Here is a 15,032-nt window from a genome sequence, read left to right as displayed (position 1 = left end):
CCAAGAACCCTGGTCAGTATCAAATGGTTTAATGGATCATGGGGACTGAAGCAAGGTCCTGGAGTGACACCCCTCCATGGGCAGCGGTGGGCAGGCAGGACAAGACGGCAGTCTATGCCAGAGTGCAGGGAGATGACCAGTGATAGGGGAATTGACATCAGGTGGGCTCATCAGTTACCAGGGAAACTAGTGGACGGGCACACCACTCACCGCCTCTTTGATAGAAACAATCACCAGCTGGGGCCTGGAGCAAGCCTGTAGGAAGGTTAGCCATGGACATAGGGTGCTGGTAGGGCAGGCACAGGATGGACAAACAGTGAGAGAGCAGCCCTCTTGAGTGGCCTGACCATTCAGTGGTAAACTTTACAGTCTCATCCTTACGTTACAGAATATAAAGTTGAGATTTTTGCCTGAACTAGAAAAGTTCAACGCACATCACCAAGAATGAGAGTAGTTGATCGGACTTTGCATCTTTCCTGTGAAGGACAGAAGCATGTTTTTGTTTAAGTGACAGCAGTTGTGAGTGGAGCTGTTGTTGCTGGTGTTCTTTGGACGTACAGCTAGAAGAGTGGCTATAAATGTTGAGCACCAAAAAGATGGACCCTTGAGGATGGAGTGGATTGGAACTCATGATCTTTCCTGAACCTTTCAGTTTACCTTTTTAGTGTAACTACACTTTCCAGGTTCATGGAACCTCAGGTTTTAAAGGCAAGTTGGGTTCTGCCAACTAAAGATCCAGTGCCAATTTTTTTCTGCAGCACTGCTTTGATGTTCAGCATTTGCTTTGGAGGTGTCAACAGGATTGGTTATAAAGGGAGTGGCAGTGTAGCAGCCAGTGTCCTTGAAGTCCAAGGTCCAAGGAAATCTCCTGACTCCCTCCCTTCCTGGCTATAGCAGAAGGAGCAGCTCTGCTGGCTATTGGTAGCATTTATTTGGAATTTTCCTCAAGACCCATCGTCAAAGAGCCTTGCCCTTCTAATGATTGAGAAGTCATCTGACTTCCTATATTCAGTCCTTTTCTGCTTAAACTAATGTTTCCTGATTCTTAAAATCAAACCCTGATTGACAAACTGAAATATCCAGAATTCCGTATCTTTTACCAGTCATGTCATTTCAGAGAAGTTTTTGAAATGTTTAGTCACAACTTTTCCCACTGGGTGATAAACCTAGTTGAGTAAATAATTAACCTTTGGAGCTAATTATTCCCAGTTATCCTGAGTATAAATGCATGCTACAAAATGTGGTCAAACAGGCTATTTCGTCTTTTAAGGAAAAGAACTTTCTCAGAGTTTCAACACAGCTGTTCTCTGATGGCTTTTAAGTGACTGGACAGGAACATAAAAATAGTGCAGTCTGAGGTTCAGAAATGTCCGGATTTTCATTATTTTTATTTTCCAAACATCAGTTTAAAAGAACATTAAAAGCATCAGTAATACAAATCTGGCCTAATGGTTAACATCAGAACAATTATAAAATGTTTGAATCACATACTTTGCATCACAGTAAAGCATCAAGAGAACTAATAAATATGCCCTGCTTAATTAGTCATATAAGTGAATTCTCATTACTTTTATAAAATTTTTCATTTTAGCCCTTATGGAGAAGTTATATATGCCTATTTGTATCTTTATCTCCAGGTAGATATAGATATGGCTAGACATATATAACTTATGAAGAGACAAGTTACACATTCCTACCTCTATATCTACATCTACATACCTACATATAGACATAGATACAGAGATATAAAGAATCTAGCCCACTATATACTTCATGCAAGTTAAATCCATAATTTCTTGATGAGCATAAAGAGACTGAAACCTCATATGTACATGCTTAATTTTCTTTATGCTATGATTTTTACCTGCCAAACATGGGTCAAATTGTCTCAAACTCAAAAGTCACAAAGAAAACCTGTAATTTTTAGTTTTACAAGTACAATAGAAATTTTTAAAAAATATCTTTTATTGAGTCACATTTGAAATGCCTGGCCAAAAAGAGATTCATACCTTAAAAAGTATGAAATAGCTTCTTGATTAATGTTATTACTTAAAAAGCTGTTTGGCGTACTGAAATAAATACCAGGTTCTGAATTTAGATAAATGTTTAATTCCTAATTTGACACCATTCTTCAAATGATCTTGGGACAGGATATTAGATTTCTTAATTCTTTGTTAAAAAGAGGTTATATACCAATCTATTTCATGGTAATATTAACAAATGAAAACAGAGTTGTATTAAAAATATAAAAGCACAATTGAAATAGGTCACAGTGGCTTCCAAAAATACCATTCAATTACCAAAAAAAAAAAAGTGAGAGTGGATATTTTTTCTTCTGTTATAAAATTTAATAGTAAAAATAAAGGATAGAAGGGAGAGAGGGAAGGGAAGGAGAGAGCCCTAAAAAGTGAATTTAAAAACAAAATAAAATCCATATGTCATACTTAAACCTTGGAAATAGAAATGACTGGTTGATACTGGAAGGTCAGAATTATTAGATGAGACTGAGGAGAGTTCTAATTGAGTATTAATTATCTTCTCCACGCCTCTCATAATCTCTGATTTTAGGAATAGCATGGGAGAGGATGCTATAACCTGAACACCTTTCATCCAAAGGGACAAAGTGCCTTCCAATCTGTAATAACAGCTCTTGAATATAACAATTTATAAAGATAGGTTTTGTATCTTGATGCTCATCTTTTCTAAAAGCTATAGTTCCAAAATTGTACTGAGTTCAAAAGTCAACTACATCATGAAAACATTTTTACATAAAAAAATAAGTTTACAGTTGTTATGCTAGGCATCACTGAGTATATAATAAAATTAGTTTTAAGTGTAGAAATGCTTAATCTATTTCCCCTTACTGCCCATTTCCAGTTTAAGATTCATGGGAGAGAAGTAACACAATTAGTTTGAAAACAGATCATCTTAAGAATTTTTCTAGTGTGGTAATATATAAACAAAGATAAAAAAAATGTTTTCTAAATAGTTACTTAGATACTCTTTGTCAGGTGTGAACAAACCATTCTCACACAGAAGGAAAGCATACATTGAAACACCCCCATCTCATCCTTACACCTTCTTAAACAGTAATTAAAGGTTGTCTAACACATACAGCAGTCTAGCCCACTTCCCACATAACATAACAGTGCCCTGATGAGATGACCACAGTTAGCGTCTACTCTCCCAGGAAGAGCATCACTCTACTATAGATGCAGTCCTCTTCACTAAGTTTCTTGGGTAAGATCATTCTGAAATAGAATAATTCATTTTTAGCAAGAAAAAAACAGATTTATTTTCTAAAGAACTATACAGCGACTCAGCTGACACAAAAGAATAATATCTATAATTAGAAATGGTAATAATCATAGTACTCTATTCTTAGATGACTGTCTTATGAAAAGAAAGTAACTAATGCTTGTGCATTTTTGGTAAATATAGCTATAAATAATACATTTCTGATTTAACAATGTATTATTTACTCCAATAAGCCTGCTACCAAAAAAAAATATATTGACCCCATTTGAACACTTCAAAGGATTAAAATTTATAATCCAGTTAATAAAAATAATACCTCAGTAAAGATGATACCTTCATAGTCTTTAAAAAATCCAGCTCATACTTCAAAGAATCATAACATTGAGTCAAATGATCATAATCAGTTCCTTCCCTACTTTAATACAGTAGCAAAACCATTCCCTGGCATCTATTTAAAAATTTAGTACAAAAGATTGGAGTACAGGTCAGGTGTAAAATAATAAACTTTTTCATCAACTCTTAAAATGTCAAGAAACTGCAAAGCAAACCAAGAGATGCTAATACTTCAGAAAAAAGATAGTTCTAAGTGTCAACTGTCTAGGTCTTTAAGTTTTGATGTACCTCTGGTCTCCCAAATTTTAAAAAAAATCAATTAGTATCAGAAACCAAAACAGTTTATATAAGATTCGCTAGCCTCCACGATTCTAAACAGAGGGGACTGGAATCTGCTTGGCTGATGTGCTGTCATATTCTTGCATTAAATCATTAGTAGTGTGATAATGTATGGCGATATATGAATTGGCAAACCCAAAGGAGTTTACTGGCTGTAAGTTATGTGGGATGCGCTCTTCCTGGGATGGGCTGCTGTTGTAGATACTGTAGTACGGCTCAATCCGAGTGTTGATGGGGGTAGAGCTGCTCTGACCATGGTGCTGATGTCCAGCAGACATCTTGGGACTGACCACACTTTCCTTTGAGTGACTTGGGCCACAGGCCTGGTCCACAAATTTCTTCTGGGGCTTTGGAGACAACATGTAGGCAGAGTTCGTTTCATGATGGGAGGATTTGTTTCTGTTGACTTCGAGGTTCCCTTTTCCCATGGCACGAAGTCGGGTCTTCTGTTTGCAGCAGAAAAAACCCAGGCCGATGTACTGGAGGCACCACAGCACTTTCCTTCTCAGCCCTGCACTGTTCCGAGAATATATAAAAGGGTTTAATCCTGACTTGAGAAATATAAGCGTAAACCCCAACAGTTCAAACTGGTAAAGGATGAAGCTCCCATTGCTGGACAGAACCACCTGCACCAAGGAAATCCCCAGCGGAAGACAGCACACCAGGACTGAAAGCACGATGACCACACAGGTGACCACCGCCTTGGAGTCCTTCGCCGTGGACAGATTGACGGCCGATACCAGCTGGAGCCGGCTGGCCGCGGGGGTCGGCAGCTGGTTTGGACTCTTGGTGTATCCGTGGGTCTGAATGTGCTGCAGTTTGTTGTAATTCTGGTTCCTGTACAGAGCCGGCATGGTACACTGGATGGGCTCGCCACCTCCCTTCACAGAGGCACCCATGAAAGGCTGTGGTCTGGAAGCATCAACGGTGATCACAGCGGGGCACTTTCTGACCTGAGCGTTCTTCCGCAGTGTCTGAGCGATCATGACGTAGGACACGGAGACCACTGCCACACAAAAGGCAAAGTCGACCACGTAGAGAGACAGGATGGCTTTCCCTTCTCCAGCGATCAGACTGGACATGGGAAGGCAGAGATGTGACTTGCTGGTTTTCAGGGTGGCCAAGGTGGCGAGGGTGAAACTGGTGGTCCAGAGGATCAGAGTGAGAAGCAGCGTGCAGGGGAAGGAGGCCGTGCGGTTGGGCTGCTTCCCCAACACCATGCGGAGCCGGTGCAGGGCAATCACCGCCACTGTCTTGAGGGACATGATGATGAAGCCCGAGCTGGTGAGGTGGAAGGTGAAGCAGAAAGTGTCCGGTATGCCACTGGCTGAGCTGAAGAACAACACAAAGGTGAACATGGGGGCCGTCACGCCACAGATGAAGAGGTCACAGAAGGACAGGTTCAGGATCATGAAATCAAAGTTGGTTCTGAATTTCCTGAAGGCCGGATCGAAGAAGGACAAGAAGACAATGAAGTTGCCGTAAGAGCCCAGGCAGAAGATGACTGCGAGCAGAAAGGTACAGGTCACCAAGGTGGCGGTGTGGACGGGTTCCTGGAGACCCTCCCAGATACCGGTACTGTTCCCTCCCTGGGCGTGAGGCACGTGGAGCAGGGTGGTGTTGGGCACATCCTGAAGGTGGCCTGTTGAGTTCATCTTCAGAGACGACTCTTCCTTCTGTGGGTAGGCAGTCAGGGCCTCAACTCACAGACGAGTGATGACTGACAAAAGGGGCCCAAGGCAGAAAAGCCTGTGCACGAAAATGCATTCCCAGAAACAGAAAGGAATGAATGGAGAGAGGCAGAGTGATCTCGTGATCTTTTACAAAAGCACTAGGCTTTTTCAGCTCTGACCCAATGCCCAGAAAGTATTTCTCCTCCCAAAGTCCCACAGAGAAAAGACACAGGCACCTTGAAATACATTCATCCAGCTAAGTTTAGGTTTTAGGACACAGGGGTTTTCAAACTAGTTTAAGCATCAGCTGGAGAGCAGGTTAAAAAAAAGAAAACCGATACTGAGGCCTCGCCCCCTTGAAATTGTGATTAAAGGGTAAGTGTGCAGACGTTACCTTCAGAAACTCTGTTCCCAGACATTGGACACCAAGAATATAACCTCTCCACCAAAGAGATCACAGTCTAGTTGGAGCAAATCAATCTATGTAATTACAGCCAAATGTGGCAAATCAGCTGATGGCAGTGCAGTGTGGAGAGAAGGGGGGATTGATCCAGGCCAGGGAGGAGGCTGAGAGAGGCTAAGGGGGTCTTCATGAGGAGGGGCTAGATGGGTGAAGGGTGAGGGGTATGGAGTGGGGGACAGACAGTCTGGGAGAAGGGAGCAGGTCTTCGCAGCAGAAGGACTGAGGCAAGAAACAGCACGTGCTTGACATATAAGCAAGAGTGAAAGTCATTCAGTCATGTCCAACTCTGTGCTTTACCCATGGACTGTAGCCTGCCAGGCTCCTCTGTTCATGGAATTCTCCAGGCAAGAATACTGGAGTGGGTTGCCATTCCCTTCTCCAGGGGATCTTCCCAACCCAGGGACTGAACCCAGGTCTCCTGTACTGCAGGCAGATTCTCTACCGTCAGAGCCACCGGAGAAACCCATAAGCAAGAGGGTACCGCTGAAGTATACTGTGGCCTTCTACAAACCTTCCATACATCACTAACAAATCCGATTTCTTTCTCTAGGAAGAATCCTTTATTTTCCATTATTTATTTTTTTCTCCCTGCTTGTGATTTCTTGGCCAACTCCATACTCTCCTCTGGAAAAGAACTTTGTGTAGGACTATATAAATGGAAGTAATGAACGATGTCAGAATTATATCTGAGATTTACCAGTTTGCTCTGTAAACTCTATATAAATGTGAGTTATCATGATCTCAACAGGAATATCCTCATGATGAAGCAGGATGCATACATTCACCCAGTGCATGCATTCATGCAGGGATTCACCCAGTTTATATCTACGTGTGCGTACTCTCTGCCAGCTTCACACCAGGTACTCTGGGTGCATAGATGAGCATGACACAGCATCTACTTTTAAAGAATAATTTATTTTCTTTTTGGTCTTTTAAGTTTCTTTCCCATTTGCAATGAGATTTAAAATACCTTCACACAGTCTTTTGTTGTTCTAAATCACAAAGCCCCATTGGCCTGGTGTCCACTCTACTCCCAAAGATGTTTCCAGTGGTACATCCAAAGCTCTTGGCAACCAAAAAGAATGTGCTTTAATCCAGCATTTTAAGAATAACCAGTGGTACTCTTGAGGTCTATGGGTGATGTTCAGAATATTTAACCACCAGCTCAAGCTGAGTCCCAGGGCCTCCAGCAAAGCCAGGGGTAAATTCTTCAGTTGCTGAATCATGGGGTGCAGAGGAAGGGGCCTGATCAGTGAGAGATTACTGGGAACTTCAAGCAGGAGTTAGGAACCACCCAATACAGAAGTCTCCCAGCATTCAGCAATAGGTACACCTGTGCCAGTGTCAGACACATTTCAGTCCTGCGGAGATCCATAAAACTAACTGGTGTCCTTCATGAAGGAAGAAGATAACCTCTTCTATATGCTCAATGGTCAAAAAGCACAGATCATGAAAATATCTTGTATTTTTCCACTGGCAAGTGGGACCAACTTTTCTGTATTTCCCTTGTAAGAGTTCTATGGGAGAGAAGAACTAGTCCTGATCTTTAGTTTCCTGATGATTAGAATTAAAAAATAATAATAATGGACAGCTTATTGTTTTCACTTAAAGACTGTGTGCCTGTATTCTGAACACTTTATGATACCTGTGTAGTGAAAGAAAAAAAAAAAAACTTTTACTGTTAAGTTTTTGTTAATTGGAAGATTGGGGTTAACCAATGAAAAAGGAAGTAGAAGAGAAAATCCAATTTGTGGAAGCAGAAAGGTGATACTCCTGTTTATAGAAAATTCCCCTGACTCTGAAGAGGGAAGCAGGAATTTGGTTTGGGAAAATTAGAAAGATGAAGTCTAGAATTAGGATGCTAAGAGAAATATCAAGTGAGTAATAATAAAGACTTTTTTTCAGAAAACAAAGATCATGGCATCTGGTCCCATCACTTCATGGGAAATAGATGGAAAAACAGTGGAAACAGTGTCAGACTTTATTTTTGGGGGCTCCAAAATCACTGCAGATGCTGATTGTAGCCAGGAAATTAAAAGACGCTTACTCCTTGGAAGGAAAGTTATGACCAACCTTGACAGTATATTAAAAAGCAGAGACATTACTTTGCCAACAAAGGTCCGTCTAGTCAAGGCTATGGTTTTTCCTGTGATCATGTATGGATGTGAGAGTTGGACTGTGAAGAAAGCTGATCGCCGAAGAATTGATGCTTTTGAACTGTGGTGCTGGAGAAGACTTTTGAGAGTCCCTTGGACTGCAAGGAGATCCAACCAGTCCATTCTAAAGGAGATCAATCCTGGGTGTTCATTGGAAGGACTGATGCTAAAGCTGAAACTGCAATACTTTGGCCACCTCATGCGACAAGTTGACTCACTGGAAAAGACTCTGATGCTGGGAAAGGTTGGGGGCGGGAGGAGAAGGGGACGACAGAGAATGAGATGGCTGGATGGCATCACTGACTCGATGGACATGAGTTTGAGTGAACTCCGGGAGTTGGTGATGGACAGGGAGGCCTGGCGTGCTGTGATTCATGGGGTCGCGGAGAGTCGGACACGACTGAGCGACTGAACTGAACTGAACTGAAATAATAGAGAACGGGCTGGGCTTCCCTGGTGGTTCAGTGGTAAAGATTCTGCCTGTCAATGCAGAAGACACAGGTTCGATCCCTGGTCCAAGAAGATCCCACATGCCTCGGAACAACTAAGCCTGTGAGCCCCAACTATTGAGCCTGTGTTCTAGAGCCTGGGAGCCACAACTACTGAGCCCACGCGCTGCAACTACTGAAGCCTGTGCACTCTAGAGCCCGTGCTCCACAAGAGAAGCCATCATAATGAGAAGCCCATGCACCACAACCAGAGAGTAACCCCTGCTCTCTGCAACTAGAGAAAAAACCCATGCAGCAACAAAGACCCAGCACTGGCAAAAATAGATAAATAAATGAAAATTATTAAAAAAAAAAAAAGAAGTGGCTGACGGAAGTTATGAAGAGTCCAGGCTGGGAAACATTTGGAAAGGGGAAAATAGAATGATGAAGCATCAACATTAGCCAAAGACAAGAGGCAGAAGAAAAAAAAAATTTGGAGCAGTTGAGGGGAAACTTTTACTTTCTTCCAATTATAATTTTTTCAATAGATTGATAAAAGAATTCTGAGTCAGGAATTCTGGGGAGTATCATCATTAGTACGTTCCCTTTACTAAGTGCTTGTGATGTGCCAGGCATTGCCCCCAGTGCTCCACACTATTAACTTATCAAATCGTCACAACCCTAAGACAGTGTAACTTATCTCTATTTTACAGATGGGGAATCTGAGGCAGAGAGAGCACCTATCTTAAAGGGGCAGAGCATGGATTTGAACCTAAGCAGTTCCTCTCTAAAGGCTGCACTGCTGCTGCTGCTGCTAAGACACTTCAGTCGTGTCCGACTCTGTGTGACCCCATAGACGGAAGCCCACTAGGCTCCCCCATCCCTGGGATTCTCCAGGCAAGAACAATGGAGTGGGTTGCCATTTCCTTCTCCAATGTGTGAAAGTGAAAAGTGAAAGTGAAGTCGCTCAGTTGTGTCCGACACTTAGCGACCCCATGGACTGCAGCCTACCAGGCTCCTCCATCCATGGAGGAGCACACCACCAAGCTAAACAAAATAGCAAAGCAATCAAGGCAGGGAGTCCCAGGTCAGAAGACAGTTACAGCAGCTATAATGTATTGGGTGGTTATTATATGCCAGAGACTTCTACTAGAAGCTTTACATAGGTTATCAACTTTATTTCATTCTCATTATAATCCTATGAAGTAGGTATTGCAATTCCTTCCCAACTCAAAGTTCCATGTACATATTCTGTATCTATATTTGCATGTACCTTTTTGGCGAGATTGAAAAATTATTGTTTGGTATAAGGTAATCATAAATTGGAAGGACTGATGCTAAAGCTGAAACTCCAATACTTTGGCCACCTCATGCGACGAGTTGACTCACTGGAAAAGAGTCTGATGCTAGGAGGGATTGGGGGTGGGAGAAGACGGGGACGACAGAGAATGAGATGGCTGGATGGCATCACCGACTCGATGGACGTGAGTTTGAGTGAACTCTGAGAATTGGTGATGGATAGAGAGGCCTGGCGTGCTGTGATTCATGGGGTCTCAAGGAGTCGGACACAACTGAGCGACTGAACTGAACTGAATTATAAATCACTCTGATTTGGGATAATTAGGAGAAAAAGGAAGGAATCAGAGACAGGGAAGAGAAAAGAGAGAAAAAGAAGACATATCAGAAGTAAAGGTTTTCGCAGAGAAACTTTTGAAGTAATAAGTGAGGGGAAAGTAAACCTAGGTCTTAGTACTAACTTTTGAGACTTGAAGAAAAAGGAGGTTGAGATAACAATTTGGGGCAAAGCTATGCTGGCAGAATTATAAAGCTCAGTTATTTGGGGTGGGGTGTAAATGAATGCATCTGCTACTTATTCCTAAATATTAAATAGAGGTTACCAACATTCTTTTCAATGCAAGCATACAAGCTACTCTTTATCTCTGGGAGCATAAATAGGGCCTGGAAGAAGATGCAATAAAAATAATAAAATCAGAAAAATTTTAAGTTGGAACACCAGTCTTAAGAAGAAGGCATATTAGACATAATAAGAAGGAATTAAATCATATCATATGCATCTTATTACAACTAAGGAGGAGAGACTCTCAAGTAACTAGCAAGCGAGCAATAGTAAGTGAAAATGTACCTCAATGATTTTGCATTATGATATGTGTGAAGAGCTTCTGATACTTTAGTGTGCTATCTTAATATTTTAGTACATATTCAAACATTTTACATGAGCTTCTACAAGTCAACTCAAGATCTGGTTTCTTCCAACTCTCCCCCCACCCACCCCCATAATGCCTTCAATTCCTCCAGGGCAGGCATTTTCAGTCTAATCCTCTCAAGAGAACAAGGTTTTGTACTACTGTTAATACTCCCACTGGATTTGTATTGCGATATCTGGAAAACGTCAGGGAAGTCAGATGACTTGTCCAAGGTCACTAAGATTCAAGCCAGACTTATGTGCATTTCAGAGGCCACGCTCTTTCTCCCCACTGAACTACTTTTGAAGCCCGGAGCGGCTGATGGGGTCGGGTAGGGTCGGTGGCTGTGGGAGATGGGAGGCTGTGGAGCACCCTCCTGAGGATGAGGCTGGGCTAGGAGACAGCTGGGAGGGCATGGCGACCCCGATCGGGGATTTGAGATGGGTAGGGGCTCCGGGGCTGGAGAAGGTTATGGTGAGGAGGGCCTAGGTCGGTCTAGGGAAGCATGTAAAGGGTTCTGGAAAGGGTCGGTGAGGTGAGGAGGGTTCGGGCAGGGCGTGGGGGGTGGGGTGGGCTTCCACCGGCCCCGCGGGGCCCGGGGACTCTCAAGGCAGGAGCGAGATGGTTCCTCCGGAGGCCTCGCCAGGAGGCAGGTGCGCGGCGGCAGGGCCCGGACCCACGCGGCGGCCGGCTCCCTCACCCGGCGGCCCTCCCGGTCCCCGCGGGGTCGTCCTCCTCCGGGGGCCTCTCACCTGCCTGGTGGCCGCAGCGCCGCCCCTCCTCCTCCATCTCGCAGCCGGGACCCCAGCTTCGCCCGCCGCCCCGGCGGATGCCGAGCTGCAGGCATCATGGCCATCGCCGCCGCCTCCGCGCGTCCCGGGAGCCGCGGCGAGCCGGGGCGCGGAGGCGCAGTCACGGAGACGCCGAGGGCGCCGCCCCCTGCGCTGGACACTCGGGCTCCGTGCCCCGCCTGCCCCCGCGCCCTGGCCGCCCCGCGGGCCTCGTGGTGGAGCGGGGCCGGCAGCTCCCGCCGCCGCGACCTCCGTCTCCCGCGCCGCGCGCTCTCAGGCGCGCCGTTTTGCCGCTCGGGAAGTGGGGGCTCCCTGAGGCTGGCAAGAGCTGACATATGGAGGAAGAGTCTGCGTGGAGGGGAGGGCAAAGCTGGGGGCGCCGACAGCGCACAGCGTGACCCATGGGGGCCCTGGCCTTAGAGAGGGAAGGCCGTGGACACGCGGGGTGGTGGCTTCACGTCGGTCTTAGCGGGGTCCAGGGCCGTCCCTGGGCTTCTGGCCGGCCCGCCGCCGCCCACCTCTCCCCATTCCTGCTGCTTCCAAGTGCGCCTGCCTAGACTACGCGGGAGCTAATACTTCACTCCTAGATTAAACTGGCGTCGCCTTCCAGGGTGGTACCAGACCAGAATTTGTAAATCACGTCATTGTAACAGACTTCAAATCAAACCAACTTTATTATTATTTTTTCCTTCTCTCAGCTCACTGAGAGGGAAGTATCTATTAGGAAACAAATGCGAATTGCAAAGAAACTACCCATGCAAACGGGTAGGAAATGGGCTAAAGCCAAGAAATCATGGACATCACTCAATGCCATGTTGAAGGTAAAACATCTTGAAAAGCCATGTATGCAAAACTAGCTTACCTAGTTTTAGTAAGGAAGAACAGGAACCAAAAAAGTAACCAACCTCCCATCCTACAGTCCAGTGTGTCCAAAATAATGAACTCATTATGTGGGTTGTAGTCTCAAGAGAAATCAAGTAGCATTCCCAAGTGTGTTTGCTACTCCCAGATAAAAGGAAGCGGGTTAAGCCCTTTTCTTGCTTCAGTGTGCCAGCCTGCTAACTAGGATCTTGAAAATTCCATTCAAGTGAAGTACTTAGGATATTGCCATTGAAACTCTTTATTTGGGCTAATGGTCACAGAACTGTTTGGTACCAATAAGTACCAAAGAATTTGATTTATGCATATAACATATTTTCCCCAAGTCACCGCACCCCACTCTGTTTCATCAAAAGAAAAATCAAGAGGGCTGGATAATTTATGAGGTATATATTCTGTCCAGGAGTTGACTGTGCTATCAGAATTTACAAATAACTTCAAGGAAAATTTCCAACTCCCACAAAATAGTCTACTCCCCTACCACTTGCAGCAATTCTATGTTGTAATGGTGACCTCAGAGGCTAGAAATAATCGACCAAAAAACATCGTTTAGTATTTAGAGTGGAACTGCCATTCAAGGTGGAAACTAACCAAATGTCACACTCCTCTCCATATATATTAGCCATTGCATAATTTCCAGCTCATTTCCAGGCATGTGGCCATATGACAGAAGGTTATTACAATAGGTCTTGGCTAGAATGTCACGAGTTACACCTATGGGAAAAATTATCTCATACTGGACACACACACACAGTCACAAGTTGTAAAGGATCCGGCAATCTAGAAGAGAGTATCTGGAATCACCAGGTCCAAAACGAGTATCAACAAGACTAAAGCTACTACAATTATGTCTGAAGAATGTACCAGCAGTGTGTCAAATTGGAAAGAACACTGGCTTCACTGTCAGAAAGTGGAAAATCTACAAATAAACAAGCAGGGCTGACTAAAAATATGTTAAGATAGGAATAGACTATCAGTTTGCAGGGAAACTACCATTCTGGTACACATTGACAATGGAAACTGACCACGTGCACTTTGAGGAAAGAACATCAGAGCCATAAAAATGTTTAAATTCATGACCCACAAATCTCACTCCTTGGAATTTATCCTAAGGAAATACTTGATTATAAGAAAGTTTTAAGCATGAAGGTATGAAAATGTTCACTGTGGTGTGATCTGCAGCAGAGAAAGCTGAAAACCTTGATGTTCAACTATGATGGAATACTCCAGTTACATTAACAGGACAGGAGGCCTTTGGCCACAAAAACAACTACAAAGACTACAGAAAGTTAATTTCTCCAGTAAGACAAAATACCTCACTGATCTTTTCTGGCCACATTACTAATCGTTCACAGTAAGAGAAGTAGGTAACTTTTCCTCCCAAATTTTGAAACACAACTTGGCAAATTCTTTTTTAAAGGATGCATTTAGAAACTAAAGATGATTATTGGCTCTTACAACATTAAGAATACAGGCTTTCTCTTCCCCTTACTTCTTCCTACCACTCAACCCCCCAAACCTGCCTTAACGAAGTCTTCCAGGCCCAGTCATGAGTGAGTTCCAAACTTTGGTCTGCCTTCACACACCTTCCCCCAAAGTCTTAACAGTGGCCTTCCCTTAAAATGGTTCTTGCCGTTGTTCTCCATCGTTTTGAATGCAGCATATTTAGACAACAGTTGCCATTCATCCCTTTTCTCCCCCCTCCTCCTCATTCCTGAGGTCACTGACAGAACGTTTAGGAGTTAAGTAATTCACAATATAAGCAGTTAGGGTATCAAAGTAATTAGCAACTGCTAAACCTGGTTTTAGAATCACTAGGGGCACTTAAAAAACTCATTAAGATACCTTGATTTTAGGTCTCGAATGGGCCTTTGGGGTCTTCACCAGTGGTTCTCAATCATGGCCACACAACTGAAGCATTGACGGAACTTTTAAAAACACTGATACCTGAGTCCCAACCAGAAAAACTCTGATTGAGGACCACAGTGAGTGCTTAGTATGTTGTATTTTTATTTAAAATCCCCCACTTTAGGAATCTCACCTAAATACAGCTTAGCTAGGGCAAAACTGAAGTGGTCAATATAACATAAAATCTCACTGCTCAAAGTATGATTTCGGGAGCAGGTATCAATATCATGAGCTGGGAGTATGAACTGAAATTCACAATCCAGGCCCATCAATCTGAGAATCAATCACCCAGATAAGTGTTGTCAAACTTTCCATGCTGACAAAAAACACTCACGTGCCTACTGAACAGGGTAACCACTAGCACAAGTGGCTAATGAACGTGTGAAATGTGGCTATTGAGTGAGTAATTTTTAATTTAATCTAAATGTAAACAGTCACATGTGGCTATGAACTACTGTAGCTGGGCAGGTCTGATCTAGATGATTTACTCTGGTCAGAGGGCATGAATTTATGGATCCAGATCTATGAATGCAAAAGGAATCCACAAGTCACTGGCTCCAGAACTGTCTTCTCCTTGTAATGAAGACCAAAAACCAGGTG

The 15,032-nt window shown here is 43.6% G+C and overlaps 1 protein-coding gene across 3 annotated transcripts; it reads right to left on the bottom strand.

Annotated features, from left to right (window-relative positions):
- Positions 1-1,375: 1,375 nt before the first annotated feature.
- GPR75 (G protein-coupled receptor 75) lies at positions 1,376-11,765 on the bottom strand. 3 transcript variants are annotated; one of them, XM_088841480.1, is made up of 3 exons: positions 11,607-11,762; positions 11,227-11,230; positions 1,376-5,606 (listed from the first exon to the last, which is right to left on the bottom strand). In XM_088841480.1, the coding sequence occupies exons 1-3, from the start codon at positions 11,708-11,710 to the stop codon at positions 3,963-3,965; spliced, it is 1,752 nt and encodes a 583-aa protein (XP_088697606.1). In that variant the 5' UTR covers positions 11,711-11,762; the 3' UTR covers positions 1,376-3,962. The 3 variants fall into 3 exon arrangements, with proteins under 3 accessions (XP_088697606.1, XP_088697605.1, XP_088697604.1); XM_088841479.1 differs by lacking the exon at positions 11,227-11,230 and having other exon boundaries at positions 1,376-5,434; positions 11,607-11,765; XM_088841478.1 differs by lacking the exon at positions 11,227-11,230 and having other exon boundaries at positions 1,376-5,679; positions 11,607-11,728.
- Between the last annotated feature and the right edge of the window lie 3,267 nt (positions 11,766-15,032).

Source organism: Moschus berezovskii, chromosome 11 (genome assembly GCF_049115385.1).
Source record: "Moschus berezovskii isolate FMDL1 chromosome 11, NW_MosBer_1.0, whole genome shotgun sequence".
Taxonomy (NCBI): Eukaryota; Metazoa; Chordata; class Mammalia; order Artiodactyla; family Moschidae; genus Moschus; species Moschus berezovskii.
Note: the sequence above shows the minus strand (reverse complement) of the source record. Positions and strands in the feature narration are given on the sequence as shown.